General features: G+C 41.5%; 1 protein-coding gene across 1 annotated transcript in view; it reads right to left on the bottom strand.

The window, feature by feature from the left end:
• The window catches only part of LOC106588221 (zinc finger protein ZFPM2), a 104,023-nt gene that overhangs the window by 13,376 nt on the left and 75,937 nt on the right, over nucleotides 1-14,710 (bottom strand). Inside the window, exon 4 of the mRNA XM_014176998.2 lies at nucleotides 13,916-14,036. Within this exon, the coding sequence (XP_014032473.2) occupies nucleotides 13,916-14,036 (121 nt within the window). The remainder of the gene's footprint in view (nucleotides 1-13,915; nucleotides 14,037-14,710) is intronic.

Below are 14,710 nucleotides of genomic sequence, written 5' to 3'. Positions count from 1 at the left end.
TGGTTAACTTTTAGACTATTGATACCGACAGAATAAGAACAAGTCTTTGATATTAATTATTAGTCAGCAGCTAAGTAAATTATATCATCGAACGCGAAGACCAAGGAAACCACCATTCTATGACGACATTAATGAATGTCGCTCTGAAAGATCCATTCTAACCGAGAGAGAGAGAGAGAACGCGGACAAAACTCTCCAACAGAACCGAACTCTCCAACAAAGAACGACGACACACTGAGCGTAAATATATATTGATTGCAATTGTTCCCGAATGAGTGAGCCTTCAATTGTCAATTGTAATATTAATGAACTCTGTGTAAACTTCTCAGCTGACCATTTATGACCCATTGTTCAACAGGCCGACCAGCCTGTTTAGCCCACAAGGGCACATTCCGATACCAATCCTTTGTGACAATAATTACTGTTTGTATGTTTTTCTGTTAATTACTTAGTGTAGTAAATAAATGATTTTAAGACAATTGATGTATGGATGATTTTAGTAAAGACTGGGTTCGTGCAGATACAACAATTTACGACGTTTGGAATGAGACTGGACTAGAGGTAAATACACCATTTAAACTAGGAGATAATCGGCCTATACTATAATAGAATATAATATTATAGTATAGGAAAGTTATATTAGGAAAATTATAGCTTTGTAATCTGAATATTCTCCTTGGTGCCCCGACCTCCTAGTTAATTACAATTAAACGATTAATCAGTTTAATCGCGTGATAATTATTACAGGGAGCTAATTGATAAACATATCTTCAGTTTAATGGTACCCCCAAAGACACGACACTGCGCTACGATGTAACAATTGCAGGCATGTGCTTTGTCTGTGGCTGCGATGTAGGGTTCAGCCAGGAGTTGATAGACAGTCGGAAAAGTGAATGAAATGGTAGAAGGGAGATCCCAGCTTCAAGTTTCAGATTTCAGAAAAAAATATAAATGTGTCTGTGGGAACCAGGGCTGTCTCCCAATACAAGCCATTTTGATCTACGGTATCCAAAGATCGATTTATATGCAAAAATGTAGGTCGGAACCGGTACCAGAACCACGAAGGTCCCTTACATCTAAGAGGATAAATTATTAAGGAAAACCTAAAAACAATGTGAACAGAGAAACATATTCACCAGATCCACATATCAGTCCAATCGGGGTATAATTGACATTGGTAGAGAGTATCAAATAATGACAGAACAATGACCTATTCTTGTAGACCAAAGGATGGTCTTTTAAAAGTTGGTCAGAACACTCCACTGAGAAGTTCTTCATTCCTGCTTTTATTTTCAAAACTAGCTAAATAAATGACATACATAGCTTTCGTGTGTTCTTCTGCTTAATTTACTACTGACGTATGGAATCAGTATAAAACCCTCACGAACAGCTAAATAAATATGAGCAGATTATACACCCCATTATCCTCCTCCAGTCCTCCCACCCTGAATCCCACAAGCATTCCATAATGGAAAGCAATGTCTTCCACTTAACACACAGATCCAGACACTCCCTATGATAGAGACCGGGGCTGCTCTGTTTATTAATGATGGATTTTGGAATGTTGGCGCAAAGCAGAACGTTATCAGCCCGCAAACAATCCCCACTGCCAATGGTTCCAACCCTGACAGACTAGCCCTGTGCCTCATTAGCCCAGGCATATTTCATCCAGAAGTTTATTATCAAATGTGACACCTGCATCTCCGAATGACACTTCCGCCTTCATTGGCATGTATTTGGGTGAGCGGTCTCCAAGGTGCTTTGTGGAGATTAAGAGGGAGAAAGACAGGGAGCGAGAGAATGAACGCTTATTTTATCATTTAGCAGGTCTGGACTGAATCCAAAGGAGTTTTTGTCTTGTTGTTGTAATTGGAAAGGCTTTTAAGTGATAACACAGCTGTTGAGGAATATGAATATGGAGAGAGTGCGGCAGAGCTACCTGAACCCTTCCAACCTCACTATGCACTCACTCCATTTTTGGCAAATGCTTATTTTTCTGAACAACAGGGGCTGTTTCATGTTTCGGGACAAACCGGATCACTCAGAGTTCCAATGCGCCAATTGTTTGCTTGCCTAGGATTATAGGCTTGATCAAGCAGGTCACCAGCCTACGTAAGAAACTGTAGAAAATGAAGAGTGGAATGTTTACATTTTCTACGCCGGTGGCTGGACGAAATTTGCGCTTGTTGGATGCATCTCCGCCTTGTCGTTTGTCGTTATCCGACTGGCCGGTGTTGCCCGGAGCTCCCCATCTGATAGCGGAGTCGAAGGATCAATCAACGATGGTCGCATGTCACGAGCCGTGGAAGATGAAGACAGCGGCCTCTCGCAAAGCAGTCTACATTTACATTTACATTTTAGTCATTTAGCAGACGCTCTTATCCAGAGCGACTTACAAATTGGTGCATTCACCTATAATATCCAGTGGAACAGCCACTTTACAATAGTGCATCTAAATCTTTTAAGGGGGGGGTTAGAAGGAATACTTTATCCTATCCCAGGTATTCCTTGAAGAGGTGGGGTTTCAGGTGTCTCCGGAAGGTGGTGATTGACTCCGCTGTCCTGGCGTCGTGAGGGAGCTTGTTCCACCATTGGGGTGCCAGAGCAGCGAACAGTTTTGACTGGGCTGAGCGGGAACTGTGCTTCCTCAGAGGTAGGGAGGCGAGCAGGCCAGAGGTGGATGAACGGAGTGCCCTTGTTTGGGTGTAGGGCCTGATCAGAGCCTACACTCCCAACGAGAAGCCCGGAGCTGATAAAACAACGAATAGTTTCGCCGTCCTGGAGTCTGATCTTCCTGCACCTTCGTCGCTAGGGGGTACCTGTGTCTGCGGCCGCAGTGCCTAATCCTACAATTTTGAAGTCGACTTTCGCAACCTTCCGTCCCTGCTCTGGATTGGGTTCAAGTTATCCTGCCTCTCGCCTGTCCATAAAGGGTTCTCCAAATCAGGTGAAGCGTAGGAGTGGGCGGATTTACTCATCCTTCTCACCAGCTGTGATTTTGGGCAGCTCCATGGTAAGAAATGTAACCGTTCCTGGTGCAAAAACAATTTCCTATTCTGGAGCTCGAGTAAAAGACATTACTAAGCTGCTCCCGAACATACTACATCAGAACATGTTAATCGATTCTATCGTAGTCCATGTGGGTTTGATTGACATTATGAAGGGCAGCTCTGAACAGTTGAAACTGGATTTTAAACAGCTGATTGACTATCTGCTAGACACTAATAAAAGAGCCATTGTATCTGACCCTGTGCCCCTCTGAATCATGGCATTGAACGCTTTAGCAGAATTCTCTCTTGTCACATCTGGCTACGTGATTATTGCAGCTCAATGGGTGTACATTTTGTTGACAAGTTCGATACCTTTTGGAAACAAAATACGTTTTATGAGGAGGATGGGATCCACCCAAATAATTTGGGTTCCTGGATCCTTTCATAGCATTATAAGGCTGTGTTGAGACAATGACTTATCAATGACCCAAGCCCAGCTCAGTTAATCCTTACCATTGTGATGCTGAGTTGTCATTATGCTTTAGCAAATGTACATTATACCAGGGGCGTTGGTAGACACAACATAAGTAACTAATGTATGTCCCACTAACTGCCCTGAATGCTGATCCGAAAGCTATTGTATGCAGTAATCATGTGACTATGAACCAGATTTATACTGTTAGTACTGAGGCGGTGTGTCCTAGTAGGAAGTCCACTGTATGCAGCTCACCCTGCACCAACATAAATAACATGAGAATATCTACTTCTGCTAAGCTTCCCAGTAAAGCAAGTAAGCATCCCAGAAGAAAAGGGTTCAAAATAGCCCACGTTAACATATGTAGCTTAAGAAACAAGGTTCATGAAATCAATAATTTGCTAGTAACAGATGACATTCATATTCTGACTATGTCTGAAACTCACTTAGATAATACCTTTGATGATACAGTGGTAGCAATAAAAATGGTGGAGGTGTTTCTGTTTATATTAAGAACCTCATTCCTTTAAAGCTCAGAGGATCTCATGTTAAATACTGTTGAAGTAATATGGCTGCAGGTTCATCTGCTTCACGTAAAGCCCATTCTTGTAGGAGGATGCTATAGACCACCAAGTGCTAACAATCAGCATCTGGATAAAATTAGTAAAATGCTTGATAATGTATGTGATATCAACAGAGAGGTATATTTTCTGGGTGATTTAAATATTGACTGGCTTTCATCAAGCTGCCCACTTAAGAACAAGCTTCAAACTGTAACCAGTGCCTGAAACCTGGTTCTGGTTATCAGTCAACCTACTGTACAGGGGTAGTTACAAACGGCACAGGAATGAAATCATCAATATGTATTGATCACATACAGTTGAAGTCGTAAGTTTACATACACTTAGGTTGGAGTCATTAAAACTCATTTTTAAACCACTCCACAAATTTGTTGTTAACAAACTATAGTTTTGGCAAGTCGGTTAGGACATCTACTTTATGCATGACACAAGTAATCTTTCCAACAATTGTTTACAGACAAATTATTTCACTTATAATTCACTGTATCACAATTCCAGTGGGTCAGAAGTTTACATACACTAAGTTGACTGTGCCTTTAAACAGCTTGGAAAATTCCAGAAGATGATGTCATGGCTTTAGAAGCTTCTGATAGGCTAATTAACATCATTTGAGTCAATTGGAGGTGTACCTGTGGATGTATTTCAAGGCCTACCTTCAAACTCAGTGCCTCTTTGCTTGACATCATGGGAAAATCAAAAGAAATCAGCCAAGACCTCTGAAAACAAATTGTAGACCTCAACAAGTCTGGTTCATCCTTGGGAGCAATTTCCAAACACCTGAAGGTACCACTTTCATCTGTACAAACAATAGTACGCAAGTATAAACACCATGGGACCACGCAGCCGTCATACCGCTCAGAAAGGAGGTGCGTTCTGTCTCCTAGAGATGAACATACTTTGGTGCGAAAAGTGCAATTCAATCCCAGAACAACAGCAAAGGACCTTGTGAAGATGCTGGAGGATACAGGTACAAAAGCATCTATATCCACAGTAAAACAAATCCTATATCAACATAACCTGAACGAGCGCTCAGCAAGGAAGAAGCCAATGCTCCAAAACTGCCATATAAAAGCCAGACTACAATTTGCATCTGCACATGGGGACAAAATCGTACTATTTGGAGAAATGTCCTCTGGTCTGATGAAACAAAAGTAGAACTGTTTGGCCATAATGACCATCGTTATGTTTGGAGGACAAAGGGTGAGGCTTGCAAGCCAAAGAACACCATCCCAACCGCGAAGCACGGGGGTGGCAGCATCATGTTGTGGGGTGCTTTGCTGCAGGAGGGACTGGTGCAGTTCACAAAATAGATGGCATCATGAGGTAGGAAAATGATGTGGATATATTGACGCAACATCTCAAGATATCAGTCAGGAAGTTAAAGCTTGGTTGCAAATGGGTCTTCCAAATGGACAATGACCCCAAGCATACTTCCAAAATTATGGCTTAAGGACAACAAAGTCAAGGTATTGGAGTGGCCATCACAAAGCCCTGACCTCAATTATATAGAAAATGTGTGGGCAGAACTGAAAAAGCGTGTGCGAGCAAGGAGGCCTACAAACCTGACTCAGTTACACCAGGTCTGTCAGGAGGAATGGGCCAAAATTCACCCAACTTATTGTGGGACGCTTGTGGAAGGCTACCCGAAACATTTGACACAAGTTAAACAATTTAAAGGCAATGCTACCAAATACTAATTTAGTGTACGTAAACCTCTGACCAACTGGGAATGTGATGAAATAAATAAAATCTGAAATAAATCATTTTCTCTACTATTATTCTGCCATTTCACATTCTTAAAATAAAGTGGTGATCCTAACTGACCTAAGACAGGGAATATTTACTAGGATTAAATGTCAGGATTTGTGAAAAACTGAGTTTAAATGTATTTGGCTAAGGTGTATGTAAACTTCCGACTTCAACTGCATTTACTAATGCTGCATTTTCACATTTTCTTGAAAGCACTATCCAGATCCATCGGATGTCGTGATCACAATATAGTAGCCATATCTAGGAACACCAAAGTTCCAAAGGCTGGGCCTAATATAGTGCATAAGAGGTCATACAAGAAGTTTTGTAGTGATTCCTATGTTGTTAAAGAATATTTGTTGGGCTGTGGTGTGTAATGAGGAGCAAACAGACGCTGCACTTGACACATTTATGAAATTGCTTAATCCAGTTACTAATAAGCATGCACCATTAAGAAAATTACTGTAAAAACAGTTAAGTCCCAGTGGATTGATGAGAAATTAAAAATTGTATGGTTGAGAGGGAAGAGGCAAAGCACAAACATTCAACAAGCACAGCACTTACACAAATGACTGATGATTGTCTGAGAGAAATTTATGATAAAAAGATTATGGGGGCTCTTTTGTTAGACTTCAGTGCGGCTTTTGACATTATCGATCATAGTCTGCTGCTGAAAAAACGTATGTGTTATGGCTAGGGCTGTTGCGGTGACCGTATTACCGCCCCACCGGCGATCACGAGTCTCCAAGCTCTGATGCTGCTGATGGTCATTAGTAGCCTACCAAACTTGCTAACTGCCTGGTACTCAGCACTCTATTGCCCCTCTAATCAGTCTGACATCAATGAAAATGTATTCGAAAAAAATCTAATCAAGCACTACATGAGAGCCCATGATCTCATGTTGTGCAACATCTCTATAGGCTATGCAATTGAGGGAGAAAACAGAGTGATGGCTTCTAATAAAAAGAGGTAGTGCCCATCGGCATTATATAGGCTAGGCCTACTATATTTATTTCTTAACTTTCCTAATATTAAGCACATTGCTTCTATTTCCAACAAGAGTATAGCCTACCTGGCTGGCATGAAAATAAACCACAGGGAAAAGCGTCCTCCATTCGCTATTTAAGTGCATAGATGACATGTATTTTTTCCTGCTGCCCCTGTTTCGATACAGGTGCATGATAATGGTCCATTCTAAACAAATGTCACACATCTATTATTTAGTATATGTAAAGAAACCATTAAATCAAGAATCTGATGGGTGACAATATTAGCCTATCACTTGTGAATTATATATTATCACTTGTGAATGATGCCCAGCATAAGAAACAATGCCTTTTTTTGTGACTGTTCGAATCATAGTCGCACACCTCATGTAGCCTAGCCCATATGTTTTAATAAGGTTTGTATCACAACTAAAGTGGCCAAATAACTAATTAAAATTAAGCACATTCATCTGCTTTACAAGGGGTGTAGAGCCTAACTGGCATATATAAGCAGCGTTTGTTTCACGTTTGGGGAGATAATTCTCACCATAAATATGCACCTTTATAATAAAAGCATTACATGCATAATCATATGCATGTATTTTTTATTTATATCTCGCACAGAATAGGTCAACTTTTGTACTATGGGGGATAGTTGATTGACATAGGCTAGTGCTTTTGCTGTTCGTTATGCCAACTCATCTTGTTGGCTGATTAAAAGTAAACGTGGATAGTGTTTCCAATATCTTCTATATGCACCTCGGAATTGGATAAGGACGAGTGCAGTTGAGTCCTCAATGTGTCTGTCTTAACTTGTAGCCTGTGAAAAAGACCTGATCACGTGACGGAGAGCCGTGTGAGTGAGAGACGCTTCGGATTGAGCAGCACACTCAGGGAGAAGGGCACAACGCAGCACTCCGTGCCACAAAGGGCAGGGATTTTTTAGGGTATATTACGGCCAAAAAGGGGATGTCTCCATGAAATTCAAGGCATTATCAAGTGCTTGTCAAATTGTGAATGAGAGACTATTGGAATGTAAACAGCCTGCGCAAAAAAAAAGCAGAGCTCATGCCTTTCAAGCAATTTTTTTTCAAATTATCATTAGTCTCATCATGCAGCCTTAAAATGTATAAAAAATATAAACATATAGCCCAACATTTGTAGTACAACTAAAGTTACAACAATAACTCTAAATGAAGCATATAAAAGTCCCTATTTATATGTTAACCGCTCAACACAGAATAGCCTCATGTGCGCACTCCCTTAAATTGTTTGAAGAAAATATTTATATTTTATTCAGCTTTGTTCAATTGTATTCTTCATACTATAAAATAATATAAAATAATGCCACGGAATTATAAGCAAATCTTGTCTGCTAAATTAACTAGTGTAGCCCACAGCCATTTGGCATAGCCACACCAGGACCTAACATAAGGACCACTCAGAGTATGCTATTCTTTTCTTCTAAATTAGACAACATTTTCTTCATATCATGCTTCTTTAGACCTGTCTAAAATAAATAATGGATTTATTGTGAAGGTGTAGGCTTTATTACATGGATTTATTAGACTTTTTAAAATGGCTTGTGGAAGCCAGGAGATGCTAAATGTGTTTATGTTAATTAACTGTCAATTACCGTGAGACCGACAGTTATTTGCTTGACAATCTGTATCTGACCCCCATTTGCCTCATGCAGCGCGACACATTTCCTTCGCATAGAGTTAATCAGGTTGTTGATTGTGGCCTGTAGAATGTTGTCCCACTCTTCAATGGCTGTGCGACGTTGCTGGGTATTGGCAGGAACTGGAACACGCTGTTGTTCACACCGATCCAGAGAATCCCAAACATGCTCAATTGGTGACATGTCTGGTGAGTATGCAGGCCATGAAAGAACTGGGACATTTTCAGCTTCCAGGAATTGTGTACAGATCATTGTAACATGGGGCCGTGCATTATCATGTTGAAACATGAGGAGATGGCATGAGGGATGACTGGCATGACAATGGTCCTCAGGATCTTTTAATGGTATCTCGGTGCATTCAACTTGCCATTTGTAAAATGCAATTGTGTTCTTTGTCCGTAGCTTATGCCTGCCCTTACCATAACCCACCCCCACATTGTGGCACTCTGTTCACAACTTTGACATCAGCAAACCGCTCGCCCACACGACACAATCAGTTGAAACCGCAATTAATACGTGAAGAGCACATTTTGTCAGTGTGCCAGTGGTGAGCATTTTAAGTCGATTACGACGCCGAACTGCATTCAGGGCAAGACACTGGTGAAGACGACGAGCTTGGAGATGAGCTTCCTTGACAGTTTGTGCAGAAATCATTTGGTTTAGCAAACCCACAATTTCATCAGCTATCCGGGTGGCTGGTCTCAGACGATCCCGCAGGTGAAGAAGCCGGATGTGGAGGTCCTGGGCTGAGGTGGTTACACGTGGTCTGCGGTTGTGAGTCCGGTTGGATGTACTGACAAATTCTCTAAAATTATGTTGGAGGTGGATTATGGTCGAGAAATGAACTTTAAATTAAATGACAACAGCTCTGGTGGACATTCCTGCAGTCAGCATGCCAAATGCACGCTCCCTCAAAACTTGAGACATTTGTGGCATTGTGTTGTGTGACAAAACTGAACATTTTGGAGTGGCCTTTTATTGTCCCCAGCACAAGGTGCACCTGTGTAATGACCATGCTGTTTAATCAGCTTCTTGATATGCCACACCTGTCAGGTGGATGGATTATCTTGGCAAAGGAGAAATGCACACTAACAGGGATGTAATCAAATTTGTGCAAATAAATTGAGAGAAATAAGCGTTGGAACATTTCTGGGATCTTTTATTTCAGCTCATGAAACATGGGACCAACACTTTACATGTTGTGTTTATATTTTTGTACAGTATAATTAAGTCACATGACATGATGCTCAACCAGCACTCCGCATGGTGCCTGACAGGTTTATGATGCTAGCTTAGACTTCGTAAATGGAGTCCTAGCAGACATGATTCCTTGTCACTTAAAAGCTATTATATAAATGTACTGCGGATGTAAGGGAAATTCTTAAAAGCGGGCTGCTGATAGTTACTACCACAGCTCACATACTCAGTGGTGCTAATCAGAGACGTTTCCTGGTTCATCCCCATGCCAGCCAAAGCTCATAAATAATAAGGAGATGCAGAGCAGAGCAGACTGCAGGGATGATGATGCCACATGATTGACATTTAATGCAAATGCTGTTATTATCTGACAGGCAGGCAGGAAGCTACACTATATATACAAAAGTATGTGGATACCCCTTCAATTTAGTGGATTTGGCTAATTCAGCCACACCCGCTGCTGACAGGTGTACAGAATCGAGAAACTGCCATGCAATCTCCATAGACAAACATTGACAGTAGAACGAATGGCCTTACTGAAGAGCTCTGACTTTTAACGTGGCACCATCATAGGATGCCACCTTTCCAATAAGTCATTGCCCCGGTCAACTGTAAGTGCTATTATTGTGAAGTGGAAACGTCTAGGAGCGACAATGGCTCAGCCGCGAAGTGGTAGGCCACACAAGCTCAAAGAACGGGACAGCCGAGTGCTGAAGCGCGTAGCGCGTAAAAATCGTCTGTCCTCGGTTGCAACTCTCACTACCGAGTTCCAAAATGCTGCAAAGGCAGCACAAGAACTGTTCGTCGGGAGCTTCATGAAATGGAGCTCCCGACGAACAGCTGCAACCCCATCGAACACCTTTGGGATGAATTGGAATGCTGACTGGGAGCCAGGCCTAATCACACAACATCAGTGCCCAACCTCACTAATGCTCTTGTGGCTGAATGGAAGCAAGTCCCTGCAGCAATGTTCCAACATCTAGTGGAAAGCCTTCCCAGAAGAATGGAGGCTGTTATAGCAGCAAAGGGGGGACCAACTCCACTTTTGGTCATGTTGTGTATCTCTGCTCTGATCATTTACAGTCAAACAGAGACTGGCCAGGTTTACTCTCAGGGTGTCGGTATACTACACTATACTTTTCTGTGGCCACGGTTGGTGCAGAAGGTTGTAAAGTTGGTTGTGGGTAGAGGATACATAATTTGATCTCTGGCATCTAGTTACTGTGTAAGCCCTGGCTCTTGCTTGATTACAGCAAGGACGTAGCCCTAGTTAGTAGGTTAGTGTAACCAGTAACACTATGATCAAATTGAGGCACATTTAACACATCATTATGTCCTGGAAATATAATCCTAATGTTTTTGTTTTTCATAATTTAAACTGTAGAGGTGGTACTGTAGCATATTCATGCATACAGATATTTTAATTGCGTTTAAAAATGAGCTATTTTGAGGCTAGTAGGAATGCTCTGGAACACTTAAGAGGGATATGCATGATGTATAATAAAAGACAAAGCACATCATAATCTTTGTGTGGTTAAAAAAAGGAAAGAGGGAAATACAAAGAGAGACATCCTCTGTTCCTGAAAAGCTTAAGGGATCACTCCTGCTGTCCTGTCAGATACTTTCCTCCTTCTCTCCCTCCCTTCTTCCCTCCCTCTATCCAGGATGGTTGCCCATCTCTGATCTCTGTGCCAGAATTATTCCTGTTGGGCCTGTTACTTTTCACTCCCTCTGCCAGGATCTCTAGGGCTGTTACGTTTTACTCCCTGTGCCAGGATCTCTGGTGCTGTTACTTCTCACTTCCTCATCAAAGCGTGGGAGTGTGAAAGCAAAACATTGATATCAAACTTCTACAACATCCAAGATCCAATAAGACATTTGACTGCAAAACACAGCTGCACCATAATGTATTACCTATATCTGTACGTAATATAGACCCACTACTGTAACTACTACTTAGTCCCAGTTTTACAACATCTGAAGAAAAAAAACATAGCTGCAGCATATTACTGCATCTCTGCACCACTGTAAAGCACAGCCTCCATACGTAACACAGCTAGAAGCTACAACAGCCTTCCATCGCCCAAAACAGGAACTCTACTGATAAGCCACTACCAATTTCTATCTTCCTGTTGCAACGGCAGACATTTTTCTGACATTGGCCTCAGTTTCACCCTCCTGCGTCCCGATCCCGCACTTCCATTATGTTTCCTCAGAGCAAGCAACTTCCATAAGGCTGTCACATATCCGTCAGGGAGAAGGGGGATGAAGGGAGGAGGAGCGAGACGGGGGAGAGATGATACATCTAAGTGCAGCGACTAGGGCCTAGCTACCATCTAATGAACAGTCTAAACCCCCTGCCTAGTCCTAACAACCGTCTACGAGCATCAGGGACTAGGGTACGATAAGTCTTGTCACCTCGTCCAGCATTGATCAAACCAGGTTTTATGACGTGTCGTCAGACCTTCCGACAACATCCAGCAGAGCTTAATAATCTCATATATTTCCTTCCTTTCCTCTGACATCCCATGCAGCCCCTGACAGTCACTCAAGATAAGCCAAAAGCCTTCTGACAGTATAGAGAGCATATATAAAACACATAAATAATATGTGCTGCCATTTTGGCACCGGGAGTCAATGGAGCAAGAGATTCTGTTTCTCCATTTCTGTTTGAGTGAATTCTCACAATCAAATCTGGTAAAAAAAATATTTTAAAGCAATGATCCTCAACGTAAAAGGCCTTTGAAAACCTCTATAGAAAGTCACATTGAAGTCACCAGCAGAGATGAAATTATGTGAGGCACCCTGCTTTATAAATGTGTTTTGAAACAAACACCAAGAACAGTTGACATATACAGTATTAATCTCGGAAACCCAGAACTAAAATCTTGAGTAAATGCATCTGAGCCAAACCATGAGCCAAATATCCCCTCCAATTCCAAGATACGAAAATATGCGAACACCTGCTAAATTGTGATTTGTCCAAATGATCAGTGACAAATTCCTCATTAATTGTTGCATACCACAGTCTGTTGACATACCATCCTATGTCACGTGCGTCTGTCCACTAAATATTAATACAATATTAGCATGTTACAGTAGCTACAATAGATCAGATGAGTAAACTATCAATATTTAAAACATCTTCTAAAATCACCCATCCAAAGGCAATCTACTGTACAGTGGCATTATCTCAGTGACAGAACTACCCACTGCCCAGCTATAGATTATAGGCCTCCATTTTCTGTCTGATCCTCTGCCACCCCATCCAGTCTCTATCCAGCCTGACTATAATGACAGAACCTGTGGCAAAACCCAATCAATTACCGCTGTGTACAATTCATTACTAACTTCCCTCTGAGAACCATGATTCAGTTCATCTCTGTTGTGTTTTAATTAAACACAATCACAGTACACTGACTGGCTGCTGCTGTCGCTGCTGTGTCTGTGGAGTCTCCCTCAGGATGCAATTCTCTTTCAACGGACTGATAATAGAATATGACATTGGTGGAGATGTTCTGTTATTCTTCACTCTCAGTATTGCTCTGTGTCCTAAGATAACTGATAGTGACCTGAAAAGCTTCTCGTTGCCTGAAGTCTTCATATTTTAAAAAGCATTTAGAGATTAGATTTCGTCAAACAATGATAACTGAAGTAAATTTTTTAAATTATGCCTACACATTTTAGGGGTGTTTAGTTCATGGAAATGTCATGTTTATGTTTGTTGTTAATATGGAATTATTATATAGATTCAATGTTGTTGCTTAATATACACAGCTTACAGTTGAAAATCAAGGGCAACACTCTTTATGACAACGAATTGCAACTGTAAGCGGTATATTAAGCAACAACATTAAATATATAGAATCATTGAAAACTGTAAAGGAAGTAATATGTTGAATAAATGCACAACTTCTTACAATAAACAGTAGTCGGTGTCTTGAAAAGTTGCTGCTCTTGAATTAAAAAAATAGTCAACTGAGAGCAAATAGACTCAAATGAAAAAGTGAGTTTAATGAATTTGGCTAAGGTGTATGTAAACTTCCCACTTCAACTGTATGTAAAAACCCTCCAAAGACACATCCCTGCTCTCACAGTCTCCAGGTAAGTTGATTACTACAGTTTGTGTTAAAGACAAGATTTTCTATTCTAGCTTTTACTAAACCTATAAGTCCCCTCAGGTCGATAGACACCTTTACGAGGGAGACCTGTTCCCAATAGTACAGTGTTAGTGAAAGGACAAATAGGGTACGTACCTATGCTGTACACTACACAGTTGTTCTTGCCATCTTCTGCTGCCAGCCAGGTGATGTCCTGAAGCCACCTGGGACCACCAGTCAGAACCATTGGGACAGGCCGCTTTGGGGACATGGTGCTCTGTAGGACAGGAAAGACGTTGGTGGTACGTTAGCATTTTGCTGTCTAAAAACCTGTGATCACTCACACTCATTCATCAATCAGGCCTGTCGCTCTTATGGAAAGTGAGTTTTCATAGTCTTTTTCACAATTGACCTGACAGTGAGATTGAAGGATGGCATGTGTGGTGTGTGTGGTGGGGAGTGTCTTATGGGGTACAGCCCGGGCCTAGGCCGTCACTCGAATTTGTCCTCAGTGACAATGGGGTTACGGGGCTCTTTTGAATTTTCTTGTCCTTCAGGGTGCTTTAGAATCCTGAAGAGAGTTCGGATGGAGAAGAAGAAGGGAGGAGAGCTGCATTAGAAGTGATCTTTAGACACATTGTACCTCACTATCTGTACGATCGCCGCTGCCTCCTGAAGACTGGCAGGGAAGGGAAAGAATCTAAAGAATTGGTGTGCGTTTCAAAAGAGTGACCCAGGGCTACAGATCACAATGCAGGGATAAATGATTGTGTCAATATCTTGGACTATATTTCACTTCCTGCCTAGTTCAGATATGGTATGTAATTTCTCATAAAGTGGTTTAATGTGCTTTCAGAGACAGAGACATAATACCACTGCTTGACACATTACTCTCTGTCTAAATGTAAGTGTTCCTAATCTGTAACAAGTTGACCCTCTCCTATGAGCTAA

This window comes from Salmo salar, chromosome ssa27 (assembly GCF_905237065.1).
Source record: "Salmo salar chromosome ssa27, Ssal_v3.1, whole genome shotgun sequence".
NCBI classification, from domain to species: domain Eukaryota; kingdom Metazoa; phylum Chordata; class Actinopteri; order Salmoniformes; family Salmonidae; genus Salmo; species Salmo salar.
The sequence above is the reverse complement of the archived record's forward strand: the minus strand, read 5'-3'. Positions and strand labels throughout refer to the sequence as shown.